Source organism: Neohortaea acidophila (genome assembly GCF_010093505.1).
Source record: "Neohortaea acidophila strain CBS 113389 unplaced genomic scaffold BDY17scaffold_5, whole genome shotgun sequence".
In the NCBI taxonomy this organism is placed as follows: Eukaryota; Fungi; Ascomycota; class Dothideomycetes; order Mycosphaerellales; family Teratosphaeriaceae; genus Neohortaea; species Neohortaea acidophila.
The window spans coordinates 898,036-917,448 of NW_022985514.1; the positions used below are offsets into that span (position 1 = coordinate 898,036).

The 19,413-nt window shown below is 56.5% G+C and overlaps 9 protein-coding genes across 9 annotated transcripts; 4 read left to right on the top strand and 5 right to left on the bottom strand.

Annotated features, from left to right (window-relative positions):
• Window positions 1-25: 25 nt before the first annotated feature.
• BDY17DRAFT_316748 (CWC16 protein) lies at window positions 26-886 on the top strand (the record flags this gene model as incomplete). The annotated part of the gene is made up of 2 exons (XM_033736031.1): window positions 26-40; window positions 104-886. 2 exons carry the CDS (start codon window positions 26-28, stop codon window positions 884-886), a joined length of 798 nt encoding a protein of 265 aa, XP_033589867.1.
• Window positions 887-1,892: 1,006 nt separating this feature from the next.
• BDY17DRAFT_280298 (peptidase S8/S53 domain-containing protein) lies at window positions 1,893-4,616 on the top strand. The gene is made up of 3 exons (XM_033732039.1): window positions 1,893-2,521; window positions 2,589-3,930; window positions 3,992-4,616. The coding sequence occupies exons 1-3, from the start codon at window positions 2,210-2,212 to the stop codon at window positions 4,312-4,314; spliced, it is 1,977 nt and encodes a 658-aa protein (XP_033589868.1). The 5' UTR covers window positions 1,893-2,209; the 3' UTR covers window positions 4,315-4,616.
• Window positions 4,617-6,636, top strand: BDY17DRAFT_297176 (BCS1 N terminal-domain-containing protein). Its single transcript, XM_033733563.1, has one exon. The coding sequence runs from the start codon at window positions 4,714-4,716 to the stop codon at window positions 6,538-6,540; it is 1,827 nt and encodes a 608-aa protein (XP_033589869.1). The 5' UTR covers window positions 4,617-4,713; the 3' UTR covers window positions 6,541-6,636.
• On the bottom strand, window positions 6,609-9,340 carry BDY17DRAFT_144856 (fungal trichothecene efflux pump). Its single transcript, XM_033729556.1, has 8 exons — window positions 8,736-9,340; window positions 8,661-8,673; window positions 8,569-8,605; window positions 8,108-8,469; window positions 7,805-8,053; window positions 7,632-7,748; window positions 7,205-7,576; window positions 6,609-7,144 (listed from the first exon to the last, which is right to left on the bottom strand). Exons 1-8 carry the CDS (start codon window positions 8,976-8,978, stop codon window positions 6,678-6,680), a joined length of 1,860 nt encoding a protein of 619 aa, XP_033589870.1. The 5' UTR covers window positions 8,979-9,340; the 3' UTR covers window positions 6,609-6,677.
• On the bottom strand, window positions 9,200-10,320 carry BDY17DRAFT_144870 (acyl-CoA N-acyltransferase). Its single transcript, XM_033729557.1, has 3 exons — window positions 9,799-10,320; window positions 9,538-9,729; window positions 9,200-9,476 (listed from the first exon to the last, which is right to left on the bottom strand). The coding sequence occupies exons 1-3, from the start codon at window positions 10,172-10,174 to the stop codon at window positions 9,421-9,423; spliced, it is 624 nt and encodes a 207-aa protein (XP_033589871.1). The 5' UTR covers window positions 10,175-10,320; the 3' UTR covers window positions 9,200-9,420.
• Window positions 10,321-10,514: 194 nt separating this feature from the next.
• BDY17DRAFT_280304 (aromatic amino acid aminotransferase 1) lies at window positions 10,515-12,844 on the bottom strand (the record flags this gene model as incomplete). Its single annotated transcript, XM_033732040.1, has 3 exons — window positions 10,515-11,196; window positions 11,251-11,974; window positions 12,030-12,844. The coding sequence occupies 3 exons, from the start codon at window positions 12,842-12,844 to the stop codon at window positions 10,801-10,803; spliced, it is 1,935 nt and encodes a 644-aa protein (XP_033589872.1). The 3' UTR covers window positions 10,515-10,800.
• A 293-nt stretch (window positions 12,845-13,137) lies between these two features.
• Window positions 13,138-15,354, top strand: BDY17DRAFT_297184 (LCCL domain-containing protein). Its single transcript, XM_033733564.1, has one exon. The coding sequence runs from the start codon at window positions 13,284-13,286 to the stop codon at window positions 15,282-15,284; it is 2,001 nt and encodes a 666-aa protein (XP_033589873.1). The 5' UTR covers window positions 13,138-13,283; the 3' UTR covers window positions 15,285-15,354.
• A 122-nt stretch (window positions 15,355-15,476) lies between these two features.
• BDY17DRAFT_324054 (peptidase S8/S53 domain-containing protein) lies at window positions 15,477-17,511 on the bottom strand (the record flags this gene model as incomplete). The annotated part of the gene is made up of 4 exons (XM_033737123.1): window positions 15,477-15,794; window positions 15,858-16,060; window positions 16,119-16,756; window positions 16,814-17,511. 4 exons carry the CDS (start codon window positions 17,509-17,511, stop codon window positions 15,477-15,479), a joined length of 1,857 nt encoding a protein of 618 aa, XP_033589874.1.
• A 168-nt stretch (window positions 17,512-17,679) lies between these two features.
• BDY17DRAFT_334371 (uncharacterized protein) lies at window positions 17,680-19,358 on the bottom strand (the record flags this gene model as incomplete). Its single annotated transcript, XM_033737915.1, has 2 exons — window positions 17,680-18,383; window positions 18,458-19,358. 2 exons carry the CDS (start codon window positions 19,356-19,358, stop codon window positions 18,112-18,114), a joined length of 1,173 nt encoding a protein of 390 aa, XP_033589875.1. The 3' UTR covers window positions 17,680-18,111.
• Between the last annotated feature and the right edge of the window lie 55 nt (window positions 19,359-19,413).

Here is a 19,413-nt window from a genome sequence, read left to right on the forward strand (position 1 = left end):
GGCCTTCTAAGACCGAGCCGTCAAGATGTCTGAACGAAAGGTGAGCGAACACCACTACCCATCCCACACGCACGGCCGAATGTGTGCTGACTCTGCTACCTAGGTCCTCACCAAATACTACCCGCCCGACTTCGATCCTTCCAAGATCGAACGGCGGCGAGGTCCAAAGCAAACCGGACCGAAAGTCCAGGTGGTCCGGTTGATGGCCCCCTTCGGCATGAAATGTACCAGTTGCGGCGAATACATCTACAAAGGCCGCAAGTTTAACGCGCGCAAGGAAACCACCGAGGAAAAGTACTACAACATCACCATCTACCGCTTCTACATCCGCTGTACGAGGTGTTCGGCCGAGATTACGTTCAAGACCGACCCGAAGAACATGGACTACACCTGTGAGCGAGGCGCGAAGCGCAATTTCGAGGTGTGGCGCGCGGCGAAGCTGGCGGAAGAGACGGAAGAGGAGACGCTCGATCGGTTGGAGCGGGAGGAGAATGAGCGGGATGCGATGAAGGAGCTGGAGCAGAAGACGTTGGACGCCAAGACTGAGATGGCTATTGCAGATGCGCTGGACGAGGTGCGGACGCGGAACGCGCAGCGCGAGAGGGCGGATGTGGACATACTGGATCGAGGAATTGAGATCGACATGGAAGCGGAGGAAGAAGCAAAAGTGGAGAAGGAGCTGGAAGAGGAAGCGAGACGGGCATTCCAGAGTGGGACTGGCGAAAAGGTCAAGAGGTTGGGGGTGGAGGATGGAGAGGGTGGAGACGAAGACAAGCTTGCCATGCCACCCCCTCCCGTACCTGCGCCAACATTTCAGAGGCAAGTCAAGAAGAAGAAAGACTTTTCGGCAGCCTTGGGGATAAAGAAGAAGCCAGCACTGGTGTGACGGGATTGTCTTGTCCTGTCTGTGGATGACCAAACACCGGCAAGCTGCAAGCACGGAAAACACTGCTTTGTCCACCAAACTGCTGAACACAGAGGGTTTGCTTGCCTGAGTATATCAAGGCCTCCAGTTACGAATACTTCCAACATGCAGCAAAGTAAACACAAATTCGCACACCGAAAGCCTGCGGCCGAACGATACCGACGACGCCTCATCAACTCATCAGCAGCACATCATGCCGAGCACTCAGCCTTCCACCACGGAAGCCAAACTACGAGAACACATCAGAAAGCTTGAGAACCGCGTCGCTCTCCTCGAACAGACCTTGCTCGGCCAACTCAAACGCATCAGGAAGGTGGAGAAGACGGTGGAAGCGCTGTTGGAGGATTCGGAGGATGAGAGAGAGCCTGATGGAGGGATTTGCGCGGGCGGTCAGGAATGTTTGGCGGGGCCCGCAGCACGTAAATGATGACCGACGGCACATCTGCTCCATAAACGTCCTGCGACACGCCTTACCACTCTCAACGCTGGAGAGGATCATGATGGGTGAACGTCGTGAGACGACCAAAATCACTGCATTCGATACGACTACGGTGGCGGTGACGCGGCTTGCAAGAGGTATCTGCCTGGGTCCATGCACCGCCACATAGCATGGTTCATAGGCATACGACAGCTGTGGGTGTCGTGCATAGCGTCGAGGCGGGGGGATACAAACAAGAATGAATACTGTCAGCCGCATCCGTAACGCCATTTCCAGGCTGCAACAATTGTAACGTAGGTGAAACGTTGCCCAGAGACTCGGATCCATTGATGCCCACGTCTGACACGAACAAACGAGCCTTGGTCTGCACCCCGACGTTGTCAGAACTATCCTTCGAGAAGCGGGTGCCTCGAGCAAGGAAGAAGCCTGATTGGTCTCCTCGGAACAGCTTCTGATTGGCTTAATCGGATCCGCGCGTGGTAGGTTCGCTCGACGTCCATCATCACCTGCGCCCAATTTTCTCCCAAACGATGCCCTTCCTCTCTACGAAACATAAGACAAATGACGGTCAAGCGCGACGAATGCACAAGCACTTCCATGATTTGATACGCTACCGCCAATCGTCTCTGTCGCCATTGTGGAGAACATCGCGCGTTCACGCCAGCATCAGGATCAACTCGCAAAGCGTTGATGAACGATGTGAACTAACAATGATATGATCAGCCAGGCAGCACTTTAACTGATGGAGACGATCTCATCATGGCATTATAAAGTCAACACCCTGTCCGGCCCAGTCGGTGTATCTCAAACTATCCATTGCACAGTAAGTACTTCCTTGGACCGGTATGTTACTGCTCATTCTTTTTTCCGCCGCCATCGCGGTGGCCGCACCACTCAGCACCCACATCGTCCACGAGGAGCGAGATATCAGCCGCGTCTACCACAATGGCGAGAGCAAGAGGGTGCACCCGGACGCCATCTTGCCCATCCGCATTGCATTGGCGCAGTCCAACCTTGACAAGGGCTACGATTATCTCATGCAAGTGTCGGACCCAGACTCTGAAGACTTCGGCAAGCACTGGTCGCTGGAGGAGATTCATGACCACTTCGCTCCCACCTTCGAGACCAAGCAAGCTGTGAGGGCGTGGTTGGAAGATGTATGGCCGTTCATTATAACGCAACCTGTTCGTCATACTTCAAGACGCTGACTGGTATCTTTCACAGTCTGGAATCGACAAAAATGATATTTCGGAGCCAACCAGTGGAGGCTGGCTTGGAATCAATGTCCCAGTCAGTGTTGCCGAACGCCTCTTCATTACCGAATACTACGAGAGCCATGGTGCAGACGGCGCCGTGGATGTTGGCTGCGACAAATACCACGTTCCAGCCCACTTGTCCAATCACATCGATTTCATCACACCTGGGATTGGACTCACTTCATTGCACAAGACATCTAGGCCGTTGGCGCCACTGCGTCGTGCCCTGGAAGATACGCTTCTCCAGCGCCGTGATGAAAACTATACTGATCTCCCTTGTGGAGAGCTGATCACACCGGCCTGCATCCGAGCGCTGTACGACATTCCGGTTGCGAGCCAGACCCACCAGAATAACACGCTTGGCATCTTTGAGTTCGTGCTCGATCAATACGACCAGGAGGACCTAAATCTGTTCTTCCAGAATTTCGCCAAAGATGTTCCGCAGGGCACACATCCAGAGCTGGTGTCGATCAATGGAGCCACTGCCCCTACGACACCCAAAGACGGCGGCGGCGAGTCCATCATCGATCTGACCTTGGCTTTCTCTTTACTTTATCCGCAAAATATCACGCTGTATCAAACAGGATACACGAAGAAGCAGGAGGAGCAGCTGCTCCAGGACGCAGAGGGACCTATGCTAAACAGGATCCAAATTGCCGGAGGCATTGCTATCCTTGAGAACCTGCTCAACGCTGTGGACGGCTCATTCTGCACGCCAGCAGCTAAGGAGCAGGGCCTTGACTGTGGCACGACATCCTTGACTCCCGTGCTGTCAGTCTCGTACGGATCTCCCGAGATCAACATGCCGTTCAAATTTGCCCAGAGGGCGTGCAGCGAATACATGAAGCTGGCGTTGAAGGGCCATACGATCTTGTTCGCGTCTGGTGACTGGGGTCCTGGCGGCAACCCTATCCCCAGTGGCAACGTCAGCGCCGTCTCCAACGCCTGCATCAATCTCAAACAACCGCAGAATGGGCTGCTCAATGGCACAGTCTTCAATCCCGGGTTTCCGTCTACCTGCCCGTACGTGTTGAGCGTCGGTGCCACGCAGTTGACCAGCAATGAGACGGTCCAGGATCCAGAATCGGTAATGCATCCCCCGGACGACGTTGCCCACACCCCTAGCTATCTCCCAGTTGGCAGCTCTGGAGGCTTCTCGAACTACTTCAAGGAGCCGAGCTATCAGTCCTCCGCCGTCAGCAACTACCTTGCCAAGTACAAGCCGGGATACAAGACCTACGACTTTCCAGGAGGGCAGAAGGTTGGAGCGAATGGTGGGATTTATGCAACGGGCGGACGTGCTTTTCCAGGTGAGCTCCCACTTCAACGCATCTCTTGCGTATCATATCACTGACAACCCCTTCTCACCAGATGTTGCTGCCAACGGCGCATACCTCGCCAGCTTCACCCACGGCAAATTCGGACCGCAATTCGGCACCTCGCTCTCCACCCCGATCTGGGCGTCTTTGATCACGATGATCAACAACGAGCGCACGGCGCAAGGCAAAGGCCCGGTCGGCTTCGTCAATCCCACGCTGTACAAGAATCCTCACATCTTTCACGACATTACTTCGGGCTACGCGCCTGGCTGCGGCACTGATGGCTTCGCGGCCGAGCCGGGCTGGGATCCGACGACTGGCCTGGGTACGCCGAACTATCCTGAGCTGCTCAAGGTGTTTCTGGCTCTGCCGTAGCCGCCGAATACGACTACTCACGTGATCTGAGTGTGAAAGTGGCGTCAGGGTACTGCGGCAATAGATGGAATGTGTGATTACTTCGCTTCTACAAAACTTCCTTCGCATTGACATTCATGACTGGATATCTGGTTGAGTCACCGGTGAAGCGTCCGTCGTACCCTTGCCTTGTGTGTGCAGCCGACCGTCACTTTTGCCCGATGTGGTTAGCGCCACTGGTTTGGTGGCAAATCAAATGGCTGACGAGTCTGGCCTTATAGCGCTGCGACTGCCTAGAGGTGCAGTGCTAAAGTGAGGCGTGGTCGTAGGTATATCTTGAACCTTCCTCCCAACTTCTTCTCCTTCTCCGTCTTCAGTTCATTTCATCTTGTCTCGTTGTCGTTCACAAGGCTTCTCATCATGGATTTCCGGAGACTCTCCAAATTGCAGCCACAACAGGCGACCAACGCTTCGGATCCTTTGAGCCTCACCGAGCTGCCGTCAAACATCCTAGATGCCTTGCTTCCCGGCTACAGTCTAATCTCCAAATACGCCCTGAGCGCACTCGGTCTGGACATTTCCTTGTTCGTCTCCGTCGCCGTCATCGCCCTGGCTAGCTTGAAAGGTGGGCAATACCTTTACAACAAAGCAACATCGGCGTTTCGTTACTTCCTCGTGTCGTCCGTCTACATCGACGAGCACGACGATCTGTTCGACATGTTGATGGACTGGCTCGCCACGACACACACGTCGTCTTCGCGCCGATCGGTACGCGCAAAGACGACCCGGGCAAACGACGAGTTCGACGGCATGGCCGACGATGCTCTCGACAGCGAGGGCATGTTCGACTACAACCGCTGGTCGGCACGCACACCGCCACGATACGAGCCGTACTACGGCCGGCATATAATCTGGCACAACGGCTCCGTATTCTTCTTCCGCAGATCGCAGAAGCAGACCGTCGGACAGAGCCTGCAAGTCCGCTGGGGCAATTCAAGTGAAGACGATATTGTGCAACTCGATTGTCTCGGGCGCTCAGTGGAGCCCATTCGACAACTACTGCGGACTGTCAAGATATGGTCATTACAACGACAACGAAACAAGACCACCATTCGCCACCCGACCGCCAAAGACCGCGCACGCTTCAGCGGCAGCTGGAGCAAGACGTTTGCTCGACCCTCGCGTCCGATGGATACCGTCATTCTGGACGCGGAGCAGAAGAATATGATCATCAACGATATGAACGAGTACCTGCATCCCCTGAGTCCGAAGTGGTACGCCACGCGCGGCATTCCCTACCGACGAGGCTACCTCTTCCACGGCCCGCCTGGAACCGGAAAGACGAGTTTGAGCTTTGCATTGGCGGGAATCTTTGGGCTGGAGATCTATGTCATCAGCTTGCAGGAGCCCACTTTGTCTGAAGGTGATCTGATGCAGCTGTTCAATGGACTACCGAAACGGTGTATCGTTCTTCTCGAAGACGTCGACGCTGCTGGGCTGATTCGAGATGGCAGGAGTGATGCCGAACCAAGCGATGCGAAGGCAAAGTCGAAACGAGGCGGCAAGACTGCACCAGAAGCAGAGCAGCCTGCAAAGGACGCTTCCGCGACTGAGACCAAGGAAACGAAGCCTGCCGAAACCGATTACACGCTCAAAGATCTCGCTCGCGAGCTCAAGTCGATTAGCAGCTCGAAAGGATCCGAGAGGACGAGAGATGCTCCCAATCGACAGCCAGGCACGGGAATCTCGCTCTCCGGATTACTCAACGCCATTGACGGTGTAGCCTCACATGAAGGTCGTGTGCTGATCATGACCACGAACCACCCGGAAAAGCTGGACGCCGCTCTCGTGAGGCCCGGGAGAGTGGATAGACGAGTCAAATTCGCGCTGGCGAAGAAGCCGCAAATCGAAGAGCTCTTTTACCGGATGTACGTGTCTAGCGAGACACCTTCCGCCACCAATGGACACGTTTCCGAGAAGCAGGTAAACGGGCACGCCAATGGCAATGTTACTTCCAAACCGTCTAAGACGGTGGCTGTCGATGATGATCTCGACGACCTGGCTAGGAAGTTTGCTTCACACATTCCGGACGATACTTTTACGCCGGCGGAGATTCAGAATCACTTGATGCGGTACAAGGATGAGCCGAGGGTGGCATTGGAGAAGGTTGACGAGTGGATGAAAGAGGCTATGAGTGAGAAGCAGGATATCGAGGATGCGGAGAATGGGAGCAGTACAGAAGACTAATCGCGCGCACGACCGACGGACGATGTTACGATCCTTGATGAAGCCGTAGTCAGAAAGAAACAGATATCATGCTTTTCGTCGAGCGGGAGGTCTTTCATGCCTCCAAATTAAGCCTACTTTCCTATCGATCTTTGTCTTCACTTCGACACAGACTCCCCATCCTTCTCATGTTCGCCATTCGGACTGTGCTCATTCTCATCCAGTCCCGCCTGAACACCATTATCCTTCGCCGTCGCAGGCTGCCCCGCCTTACTCGGCACATAACCATGGCCCAACCGCCGAATGACATCGTGCGACAGCTTCTTATCAATATTACGCGAGAAGACGGCAGCGAGGACAGCCAAGCCGCCGAAAGCGATGCTCGCCAACCACGTCGTTTTGAGGGCTTGCGAGTACACGTTGGTCAGCGCAGCCACGCCTGTTGCTATGATCTTCTTGTTGATGCCGGGCACTTTTTCCAGCGCAGAGACGGCGCCGGTCGATGCGGCTGTTAGGAAGTCCGGGACAGAGGTGATGGGCAAGCCGGCGGCTACGAGGGCGGGGGCGACGTCGCTGGTGATGTACTTCTTGCTTTCATTTTTGAAGATGGTGGTGTAGATGGCGGCTGCGCGATGGCAAAGTCAGTTGACATCAGATTTGTCTCAATGCCCGCGTCGCTACTCACTTCCCAAGACGCCCGCAGCGCCTCGAATGCTGCCAAATACTCCCGCGGCCGTTCCGATCTCTGACTGGTCGTCAATGACAATCGTCACCACCGTGCTAATGGTGACTTCCAGCAGACCAATCATCAGACCAGTGCAATAAGCCAGCGCCTCTCCCACCGCCGAGCTGTGCGTCGAGCCCGCCAACGACGCGGTGAAGCCGCAGAGGCCGACGGTGTAGAAGATGACCTTTAGTTTCAAGAAGCCGCCGGGGACGGCAATCCAGGAGCCGAAGAACTGGCCGGATACCACGCCTGCGCCGATTGTGGTGCTGATCAGGCCGCCTTTGACGATGTCTGTAGTGTAGAGATATGCCACTTGGGTTGGGAAGAGCACTGAATTGTGGTGTGAGTGGGTGAGTTGGTGATAAGCAGGGTTGATGTGACCTACCGTTGGCAGTGTAGTATACGATACCACCCACAAGAGACAGGATGTTGGCCATATCATAATCGTAGTTCTTAAACAACGCCATTGGGATCAAAGGTCGGTGTAGCGGCATGTAGATTTCTGTGCGCCGGTCAGTACACGTTTCTAGGCGCACCTGTGACCGGTCGTGATCTTACCGTAGAACACAAAAGCAACGAGCGCCACAGCGCCGACCACTAATGTGCCAATCACATATGATGAATCCCATGCGTAGAGGCTGCCACCCCAGGACAGACCAAGGAGGAAGAGGAGTAGACCGCCGCTGTACAAGATGATGCCGCCAAAGTCCAACTCCCGAAGCTCTTGCCATTTCGTGCGATTCTTGTGGAGGTTGTGGAATTCGGGAGGGAAGTAGAAAAGGATCCAGCAGAGGGTTGCGCCGCCATCTAATCTGGGTCAGCTTGTCGATATAGCATAGGTGTGGAATGAGCGACGCGTACTGATGCCGAGAGCAAGGTAGTAGATTGCCCTCCACCCCGACGACGAGTGCACGATCAATAGACGCGCAAACCACGCTCCCAAGCCTGAGAAAGGGAGGGTGCTCAAGAAGATGAGGCCGTTTGCCGCGAAACGATGTCGAATCGGCACCAGCTCGCCCAAGACGTAGTTGAACGAGATCTGCCCGGCGGCACCGAGGCCCAGACAAACGGATGCACCGATGAGCTGGTCGATGCTATTAGCGGTACACCCGATGATGCATCCGACAGAGGCGAGGGCGGAACAGCCTGCGAAGAACCATCGTCGGCCGAAAATATCACTCAGTCGTCCGATGAGGGTGAAGCCGACGGAACTACAGAGGGTCCTGTATGTGGATGCGTCAGCGACAAGTATGCAGTGTTGAGGGATGGATGCTGTTGACGCGGCTTGGATCACACAGCCTTGCGCCGAGGAAACAGCTTACCAGGCTAGAGCAACCCAGTCGGCGTTGAGCGAGGGACCTGCATCAGTCACTCAGTTGGACATATCACCTGCTCCTATACAGAATGAGCCTACCGATTTCCGCGTTCTATCATTTGTCAGCGAGCTTCAAAAAAGATGAGGCAATATTGCCACATCGACGAGACTTACAATAATGGTGAGCGCAGTGACGGGCATGACGAAGCCCGCAAAAGCACCACATGTTGCAAGTGCAATGGCAATGTATGTACCGATGAAGTTGATCTCCTTGTAGGGGTTCTCGGTCGTCACTTCGACCACATCGACGGCGGTGCGCGTGTGGTTGAGTTCCTCGAGATGCTCGGGGCGAGCATGCGCATCCGAGCCGGCGCTGACATTCGACGCATTGCGCGCCGTCTTTTCGACGTCTGCCATGTTTGCTGCGAGTTGCGACCCCCGAGAAGCAGAGAGAGGATGGCAACGAGATGTGAGTGAAGGGGAAATGGAAGTAGAGCAAGTGAAACTGTACGTCACATCGCAGGCGGCGGCTACATCTTCCGCGGCCGACGCTTCATGCTCGAGCCTTGCCGAGCCTTGCTAATAATCACGAGAAAAGCTTCCATTGCGGGGAATCTGGGGAGAGGCGGGGTGGAGTCTGTCAAATCCACTGCGTGGCCGATTGTGCTGGCGAGGCGGATCCTCTCGTATTGGTAACTCTGACGAAGGCCCTCGGGCCCTTTGCTCGATGGCGATCGGCGGTCTTCCCTTGAGCAAAGACAGGCCCTTGCCACGCAGACCGGAAGAGACGGTTCGTGATTAATATACACTGCCGGGTGAAGTATCGGCTTCCCACTGCGCCGCCCTCCTTGAAGGCTGCTCAAACACTTGTCGAATTAACAGAATGGCTGATGCTTATCTGCGCCTCACGCTTGGCTGGAACCCTTAGCCGGCCGCACCATGCCCAGACTACGATACGTGGTCTTCGGGACCGTACCGTTGTCAATCTCAAACTCCACCAGATGACTCCCACGGAAACCGACGCGTTCGTAGACGGGAGCACCTTTAGGTGACGCATCGAGATACGCTTCGATGCCTTGCTCGTCCGCTCGGTCAATACCGTACTGAATCAGCAGTTTCCCAATGCCTCGGCCCTGATACTCAGGCAGTACGCCGAGGACATCGAGTTCTGCAAAGTGTGTGTCAGCACCGCTGTCCTAGCCTTACAACTTCACGCATAAAGGCATGGGGAACCTACTCCAGAACGGGCGATCTTGCATGAGCTCGCTTTGACGCTTCCCCCATACCTCAAAAGACTTGTTGAACAACTCCACATCGCTTCCTTCCGGTGGCTGTATATCCGGCAGTGCTGAAGCCTCCGACATGGCGGTTTTGGGCGCGATCCATAGGCCGATGCCCACCGTCTCCCCAGTCGAGCGCGAGACGGCTTTGATGTTGTGGTATACCGTCGGGTGCTTCAATGCGTGGCCCATGACTGCGTCGAAGAATTTTCTCGAAGCAGGAGTGCGAGGGATTGTCGCCAGAGAGAGAGGGTTGTCGGCAAAGGCGATGTAATAGATTTCGACAACGCGTGCGAAGTCATCTTCCTCTATGGGTCGTAACTCAAATTCCATGATCTTTGTCTGTATGAACTGCGTGTTCGGCAAGGCGCGGAGGGGTGCGGTTTGTGTCGAATTACTGGATCGGTCGGAATGATCTGTTTCCTGTGTTGCAATCAGCGTCTTCGCTGTGCTCGATGTCGCGGTGTCAGAAATGGGGTAAGCGGTAAGCTGACGGCCGTCGTTTTTCACGGCTGATTTATTAGGTAAGCGTCCTATATCTCGAGTGAATTCCTTCCATCAAGTGAAGACATCGACGCCTTGTGACATGTCGACTCGACATGCAACCATAAGGTAGCCAGGGTACGAGCACACGAAGTCGAAAGAAGCTTCTTGTAGACTGCCCTGGTACACGGCAGGCTGGCTTCAAAGGGAACTGAACCACTTCCAGAAGGGGCTCAAGCGTAGCTGACTGGGCCTCTCGGGCTTTCCTCAGAAAGTGAAGTGAGACGGAAGCGATGACAAGTTGAACTGCCTCTAACGGCTGAGACTGCTGAATGCGTGGACGCGTGGCTGACGAACGCTTACTCAGTGTGCACAGCCTTGCATTGGGCTGATACCATCAACGGTCAGTATGTAGAGACACGTATCGCAATCCCGGCGTAAATTGTTCGTAACCTGCCATACGGATGTCGCACACATCAGCAAGGCCCAAGCATCTGCGCCACGCCCGCGACGGTCCCCACTCTATCCGCAACACTGGCATCCTCCTCCTCGAGCAACTTCTCAATCGTCTTTCGGTCCTTGATGCGGAAGAAAGCATTGATGCCGTCCACCAGCCGATGCGAAATGGGCTCGACCTCGTCATCGTTGACGGCGGCGAAGCAAAGGCGGAAGTACTTCCAGCCGTCTCGCTCCCGGATCTCGGCCGAGGGGGAGAAGATCCCGCCTGGGGATGCGAGGACCAGATAAGGCTTGGTGGTCAGGAAGAGCCACAGGGCGCGAGCGAGGCGCTCCATTTCGCTCGACTTTTTGAACGTGGAGTAGAGCGGGTGGTTTTCGAAGACGATCTTGAGCCAGAGGAACATGCCGCCGACCTGTGCGTTGTCAGTAGACGACACTAGTAACATGAACGGAGAACGAGTACTCACCGGCCAGTCAAACGACATGATCTGCTTCTTCTCAATTACGCTCCACTCTTCTTCGTCATCGCCGAGACTACTTCTCCTTCCGCTCTTCACCAGATACTTTCCGTTGTCGATAATAGTCGCCATCTTATTCATGCGGCGTTCATAGTTCCCCCTCAGCCCTTCGATCCATCGCACCCAGCCGTCCGCCTTCCATCCTTTCCCATCCTGCAGCCCGCCCTTTCCATCTTTCGGCTTTCCAGATTCAATGCCGCTGTGGTCGGGACCGAGGAGCAGCTCGGCGAGCATGCTTTGCACAAAGCCCGATGGCTGCTGAGTAGATGTCTCTGTGATGTACTGAATCTTCTCAATGACTGCCGGCTGCGCCGTGATCCAGCCCACTCGGCAGCCCGGAGCGACGGTCTTGGAGAAGGTGTCAAGTCTGATGACGCGCCCCTCTGTGTCGATTTGGATGGAGGAGGGAACAATGGAGTCGAGGAAGTCGTAGCCGCTCGACTTCCACCCTGCAGGTCGCGGCTCGGCATTGGCGAACATGGGCACGTCGGGGTTGAAGTCTTGGTTAGAAGGATGGAAAGTCGTGGTCGTGTTCTTTGCCGTGGCGGTAGGGTATTGGAGATACCAGTACGGATCGTCCTCGACGATGATCACATCGTACTTGCAGCAGAGTTCGTAGATATCCCTTCGACGTTGGAGGGAGAGAACGCCAGACGTCGGGTTTTGGCCCATTCTGGTATTTCATCAGCATGCCTATGCTCCAGAGACTGGCTGACATCGGGACTCACGTAATGGTATACATCAGCCTCGGCCGACGACCCTTCTTAAAGTCCCAGTTCTCCAAGACATCTCGCAGTCCACCCGGGCCCTCAGCGAGCATGCCCTCATCATCAATCGCAACGGGCGCAATGTTGAGACCTCTTGGCGTGACGGCTGTCATGGCATTCCCAAAAGTAAAGTGCTCGACCAACACTCCATCCCGGTCCCTCACCCAATCCTTCTCTTCACTCCACTCGTTGGTGAACGTCTGCAGCACCTTGCTCCACCCATCGGTGTTGCCTGCGGAGAGAATGACTTCCGGCCCGCCCTTGTAGGGACAATTGGGGTGCAGATGGTTCTGGGTGAATTGGCGGATGAAGTAGTACAATGGCGGATAGCCTTGAGCTTGGCCGTATTGGAGCGCGGTTGCGAGGTCGATCTTCTTCAATAAATCCTTCTGAGAGCTGGTGTGGGGAACTCTGATGGCATCTTGAGGCTGGTTGAGCGGGGAGCTGGTTGATGAAACGGCATTCTTGTTGCTCTTCTTCTCTTGTAGACTCAAACGGGCAATGACATCTGCATCATCGGCCGCGGGCGGTGGGTCCACTGGGGTGTTCGGGGTGGGCTTCCATCGGTCAGGACGAGCGACACTGGCTTCCAAGGTGTCAAAGGGAAAGTAGTATTGATTGGGCAGGCCGCCGGCAAGCTGGCCAATGCCGGGGATTTGGAAGTATTTGTAGAACTGCTTGATGGAGCTGGGCACGCGCGCCTTGGTGGTTCGACTGAAGTGATGGGTCAAGTCTTTTGGCGCGGGCCGGGAATCCTGATCTTGAAAGGAAGACATGCTCTCGTGTACGAGACTAAAGAGAGAATGCGTATATTGAGGAGAAGGGAGAGCAGGGAAGAGCAGGCCAGAGAAAGCAAGAGATGCGACGAGGTTACATCTTTCCGCGTCGTTGATATGTAATCGATGATCCTAGTCTCGCCTTATCGCACGCCATGCGCGGAGAGGAGGGGACCACGCGAGGTCCGACGCCGAGAGCGGAGGGCGGAGTTGCATTCCTCCCACCTTCCCTTCTTGGCAGCTCCACGTGCTCCACGTGCGCCGCCTATAGGGTTGGGCGCTTGCGCGGCACATCACGAATGCAGCGACATACTACACTCTTAGCCCCTGTACGTCGGCATTTCATCGACGCAACTACATCTTGGGCATGCATCTACTGGACATGTCCTGGTTGGAAATGGATACATGATAGCAATACCGTCCAAGCTGCGCCGGAACGATGGGATCACGTGCTTTCCACGACGAAGAGGCTGCAGATAATCAAGATCCTACGTTTCAGCCATACCGCGATGATCCGGACGAAGACGAGGCAACCTGGGACACATCAGACCCCGATGCTCCCCCTACGGAGTTCCATGACCCCGCGCGACCATCGAACCTCACCTGGAAAGCCCGACTGCAGCGCCGCATCCCCCCTCGACTCCAACGGGGCTGGCAAGCGACAAAGACGTGGGTCATTGGACCACAACCGCCGAGAATCTACACAATCACCCCTGTATTACCCGCTGTCCAACACGCTCCCCTGACTCTACTCGACCGCTACGCCCCCAAGAAGGCGCACAAGTTCTGGCTGCTCGTCCTGCTCTACGCCTCGTGGCTGTTCGCCTTCTCCATCGTGCTGTGGAAGAGCTCCTTCTCCGCGCAGATTGCTGGCTACGGCGCGCCGGTCCATATCAGCTGTGTCACGAGGTACTGGGACGATGCCAATGGCTGCGGGCTGAATGGGAATGAATGCCGGCCGTTTGCGAATTCCACCTTGGCTTTCCGATGTCCGGCGGATTGCCATAAAGAACAAGTCTTCATCCCGCATCCCGTGGGCGATCAGGAGGTTGTCTATGAACCGCTTGTCATCGGCGGACCGACTGCGAACCACACGGGGTTTGAAGGCAAGATTGTGGAGAACGCCGTGTACCGTGCGGACAGCTTCATCTGTGCATCTGCCGTTCACTCGGGCTTCATCAACGATGCGCAAGGCGGCTGCGGCGTCCTCACTCTGACAGGGGAGCAGGCGTCGTTCGATGCCTCCAAGCGGCGTGGCATCAGTAGTCACGGCTTTGACAGCTACTTTCCCAAATCCTTCGGCTTCCTCGACGGCACACTGTCTCAATGCAAAGACCTGCGATGGCCCGCATTGATTGTGAGCGTCGTCTTCACCGCCACCCTCAGCATCTTCACCACCAACCCTGCCATCTTCTTCTGGTCTCTCTTCGTCATGCTCTTCTCCACCGTCGCCCTGGCCACCGACCCCCCCTCTTCACTAAACTACTACAGCCTCCTCAGCACCGCCTTCGGCCGCTTCCTTCCCGCCTGCTTCTGCGGCTGGGTCACATATCACTACACCGTCAAGCGTTCCCTCACCAACCTCACCGCGCAGTTCGAAAAAACCATCCTCTGGCTCGGCGCAGCGTGGGTAGGCGCGCTAAACAACTACACCTTCGACAAGATCCCCATCCAGCGCCTCACGCCGCACGACATCCAAGCCCAGCCGGGCGCAGTGCCAGCCCTCATCATCATCCTCCTCAGCATCCTCGCCATCGCCCTAAGCCAAGCCTGGGCCTTCCGCATCGAAGGCCGCATGCCGCGCTACCTGCTCATCTACGGCCTCTTCGTCGCCGCCCTGCTCATCATGCTCGCCATGCCGGGCCTCAATCTCCGCATCCACCACTACATCCTCGCCCTGCTCTTCCTGCCTGGCACCTCCTTTCAGAACCGCCCGTCGCTACTCTACCAAGGCCTGCTGGTAGGTTTGTTCATCAACGGCATTGCGCGCTGGGGTTTCGCCAGCATCGTCGAACTGCCGGGTGAATTGCTCGCCGGCCTGCCGACGGGGACTTTACTCCCGCCGATCTCCGTTCTGGCCGTCGCGGGCGCGAAAAACATCACCTTCAATCTCGGCGCGCTGCCCGTCGCGGCACCAAAGGGCAAGCGAACGTTCGACGGCGTCAGCGTGCTTGTCAACGACGTCGAGCGCTTCCGGGGATACGGCGATAACAAGGATTACTGGCCTGACGGGTGGGCTGACGGGGGTAATTTCACGTGGACGTGGGAGCGGCATCGGGTGGGGGCCGATGGGGACGACGATGATGCTGCTGCGTCCAAGAGCCTGCCCGAGTACTTTCGCTTTGCGTATATGGATGGCAGCGTTGTTGCGGACTACACCAAAGCGGGCAAGTGGGATGGCGATGGCAAGTGGATTCAGATGGAGTCGGGGCATAGCTGATCTGTTGGGATTGCACTTGTCGCATTGATAGACCAGGGATAGAATGATAGAATCTCGAGTCTCTTGAGCAGATAGAACTGCACGATTCAAAGAGTGTGAGGACTAGGGATTAAATTATTGGGTTCTGTGATTAATTACATTCAATCCCCACCAGTCGACTCTCGCTCACCCACCACGGTGAGCACCACCTCCTCAATAATTCCACGACGATCCAACACCCGCCGCCTCAAGCAACTCCTTGAACTTCGGCGTGCCCCAGCCGGAAGCAGCGTCCCAGCCCTTCTGCGCCGTGAAGCCCGTCGTGTTGCAGCCTTGCGTCTCACCAATGGTGATGTCGGTGAAGGCCTTGTTGGCAGTCGAGTAGATGAAGGGGTTCAGCCAGCCCAAGGAGGACTTGCCCGCGGCGATGCGAGCGTCGTTCACGAGAGCGAAGATGCTTGCGGCGGTCGGGGTGGAGCACGAAGTGCCGTCAACGGGGATAAATGAGCCGTTCCAGGCGATGGTGAAGTTCTGCAATCAGCGTGTTAGCAGGAAGTAGGGACAGTGCGGGGAGTGGTTGGATGGGATACGCACCACACCGTAGGCGGCAAGATCGGGATACGCGCGGCCGGAGGTGTTGAAGAGGCCCTTGTTGGCGTTGCCGATGATGTTGAGGTAGCTCTCAACCGCGGTCTTCTGCCAAGACGGCTGGCCGAAGTAATTGCTGAAGCCACCGCCGGGACGGAAGCCATTGGCAGGGTCGTATGCCACTCTCTCGGGGCTGAAGCCGCTGGTCGCTGCGAGGAGTCAGTTCTCCATCTACACGGAAGGCAGGCTACACGGGGTGGTACTCACAGCCAATAGTGGTCACATAGGGACAGCTGCCCGGGAAGCACGGCACGAATTGCTTCTTGTTGGGGTTGGTGTTGAGGGTGCAATTGCCACCGACCTGGACGCCCTCGACACCGGCATCACCACTGCCAAAGAAGACGGAGACACCGCGGGCTCCCAACTGGGCGAAGCCTGCGCAGACGGACTGGGCGTAGGATGGAGGCACGGTGTCCTCGTCATCTGCGTAGCTGTTGGAGATGACTTGCCAGGGGATGTCGGATTGGGCGAGAATGTAGTTCAGCCAGATCATGTACGGCTCATTCTGGGGATCATTCGGCGGCTCCAGAGAGTCCGGAATGTACGGGGCGTTGCCGCCGGTGGAGTAAGCGGTGACGTTCATGGGGTAGGTCTGGCCGATGATGGTCTGCACATCCAAGTTGCCCTCGATACCGATTTCTTGCTTCAGCTGTGTTGCGTTTTCGGGGGTCTGCTGGGTGTTACCGCCATTGACACTGATCTGTTTGAACGCCTCGGCGGCGCCGACGGCCTTGGGGCGGAAGCGTTCGAGGAAGAGCCTGGCGTCGGAGCGGTTGTTGATTTCGCCGAGGAAGTCATTGAGCGCAATCTGGGCCTTGGCTCCGGCCTTGGGCTTATAATGAGAACTGAGAACGAGGAGTTAGAAAGAGGACAGAAATTGGGGAGTGGAAGTCGGCACTCACGTTCCGTAGAGGAGGCGAAGACAGTGCGGGGTGACGTTCTCTGCATGGCAGGACTTTGAAATGTCCGACGACTTGGAGTCGGCGTCTGCCGAGCCGTCCTGCGTAAGCTCGAGGGCTCGAGTACCGCCTGATGTGCGGTACAGCTTGGCCTGGCCAAAGGGTCTCATGAAGGCGTTGGTGGGCTGGATGGTGGAAATGTGCTCGTGAAGATGGAGGGGGAGGCTCCACTGCGGGGTGCGGACGAGTTCGAAGCCGTCGCGGTGGCGGTAGGTGGAGTACTTGGTGTCGAGCATCTTCTCGATGGAGGCGACGGGCAGGGTGAAGGTCAAGAAGTCGCTGGCGGAGGAGTGCTCGACGGCGTCGGGATGGACGTGCTGATGGATCCATTCCTTCACCAGCTCCAGGGATTCCTCGGACGGCTTGACGAGCTGGGTGACATCGTCTTGCGACAGATGCTGGCCGTAGCGCGGGTGCGAAGGGTCGGAGACTTCGAACAGCTCGCGCTCGAGTTGCTCAAAGTTGGACTGCTTCAGGCCGACGCTCAGGCGGATGAGATGGTCCTGCGGCGCGTCTCCGACTCTTGCGAAGCTGCCGGGCACGGGATGCGTCTCCTTGACCGCATACTTGCAGTCGGCGTCGGACAACGGAGCGGCCGAGGCGAGCACGGCCGTTAAGGCCACAACGGCGAATGACCTCATGTTTCAGAGCTTCGATGGGTGATGATGGAGAGATATGTAGGCTTGATGCACAAGCGACGAGCGACGAAGGAAGGAGCAGGGCAGAGCAGGCACCGGCCAGGCTGCCTTTTATTCCTTTCCAACCCCGCCCTCTTCCCCATCGTAAAAGTAGTTTGGCGGCACGCGGGCGCCGTGGATAGATGTCGATGTTACATTGATTGCTCGTGGAAGGCTAGGGTTTAAGTCAGGCACTGCGGGCATGCCATTGGCTGGATGGAGGATGACGCCGCCTGCCACCCCACGCTGCTTCGGGTCCGGCAGGCTAGCCTTGCTAGCTCGCGATAGCTCCGCCGGAAAATGACTCGTTTCCGCCGTTCGCGCACCAGAACACCAGCTATCCAGCGTAGTGCCGCCCACTCGCCAGCTTGGTCATTTATTAGTGAAATGAATGCGGAGAGTCGAGAACAGGGTGGAGGGTGGGATGGGGAAGGTTTCGGGCCACAAGTACCCACTCGGCCGCGCGCAATCAATGCCATGATAATGTCCCCCGGCCTCGATGGGCAAATGCATTGCCTTTGCTGGTGCGTCGGCATCGACGGAATAGGTACGGAAGGTGGCCGCTCATTTGTCGATGGGCAAGCAACTCCTCCATGCCCTCAGCGCCGTCCATCCATACGTGCCGCTTTTCGGCCAGCGATGCTTGCCTCCCGCCTTCTCCGTCGCATGCGCTCTTAAGCCGTCTGCCATCGCGCTAAGCCCCGTCTCCCACGCGGACACCACCCGGTGTGCCAACTGCGCATTGGGCATCTCGTTCCCTAGGACATGCATAGCAAGGCGCAATCCGTGATACACTGGAATCCCTCGCATCATCTCTCGTTGTGGCCCGGTTGAGGCTGGTGTGGATGAAGAAGGCTGAAGCATAAAAGTCAGTCACGTGCCACAATGACTATCGCCGCATAACAACCACATACCTTCACGCGCGAGTAGAGTTCCGTGCTCCCTTTCGCTTCCAGTGCGGCCATATTGAACAGCACTCGCTCCGCATACGCCTTCACCTTCCCATCCACATCCTTGCCCTCCTGGTGCTTCACCGCATACACCGCAGCCAGCTCGAGGTATACGGCCAGAATATCCGGCCTTGTACGAGGATCATGCTCTCTCAGCTCACTACCACTTCCGTGCTCTGCGTCTTCCAGCAACATGGTGACGGTGTGTGCATCTCTGATAGCTTTTGACGTCGCCGCCTCACTCCACTGCTCGTCTTGCGCCGTCTTGCGCAGCGCATAGATGACATTGTACAGCACCTCGGGTTTCCGCAACGTCATCTGCGTCGACTCAGGCTTCTGAAGACACCGTAATATGACCTTGAACTCCCCCGCTTCGATCGCCTTTCTCGCAATCTTGCCCGTGACCTTGTACTCCGGCGTCCGCTTCGCCTTCTTCAGTCCCGTGAGCAGCGCAGGCAGATTATTCCAGTCCTCGCTCTCCCCATTTGCCATCATCTCGATGGCCTTGGGCAGGATCTCTCTCCGCAAGCTCGGTACGTCTTTCGTGCGGTCAATGTGTTGCAGCTGCACATCCTCGTCGCCAATCGTGACAAACTCCGGATTCTCCCGCAGCGCAGTCGCGTGTTTGTCTTTGAAGATGAGGTTCCGCTCGCGGTTGCCCAGGGCGGCGGGGATGAGGATCTTTTCGCGGAGGGAAGTGAGGATGCCGTCGAGTTCGGGTTGGGAGGTGGGAGTGAACTGCGGTAGAGGTCCTTTTCGCTTCGCCGGCGACGAGGAGAATGTCCGGCGGGCAGACGTGCGTGTACTCGACACCTCTTGAAGGCGCCGCCGAAGGGCACATCGCATGCAGAGTGAGGCCATGGTTGATTGTTTCGAAGATGATGGACATCTCCCGCGGCGTATATTTTTCAGAGCT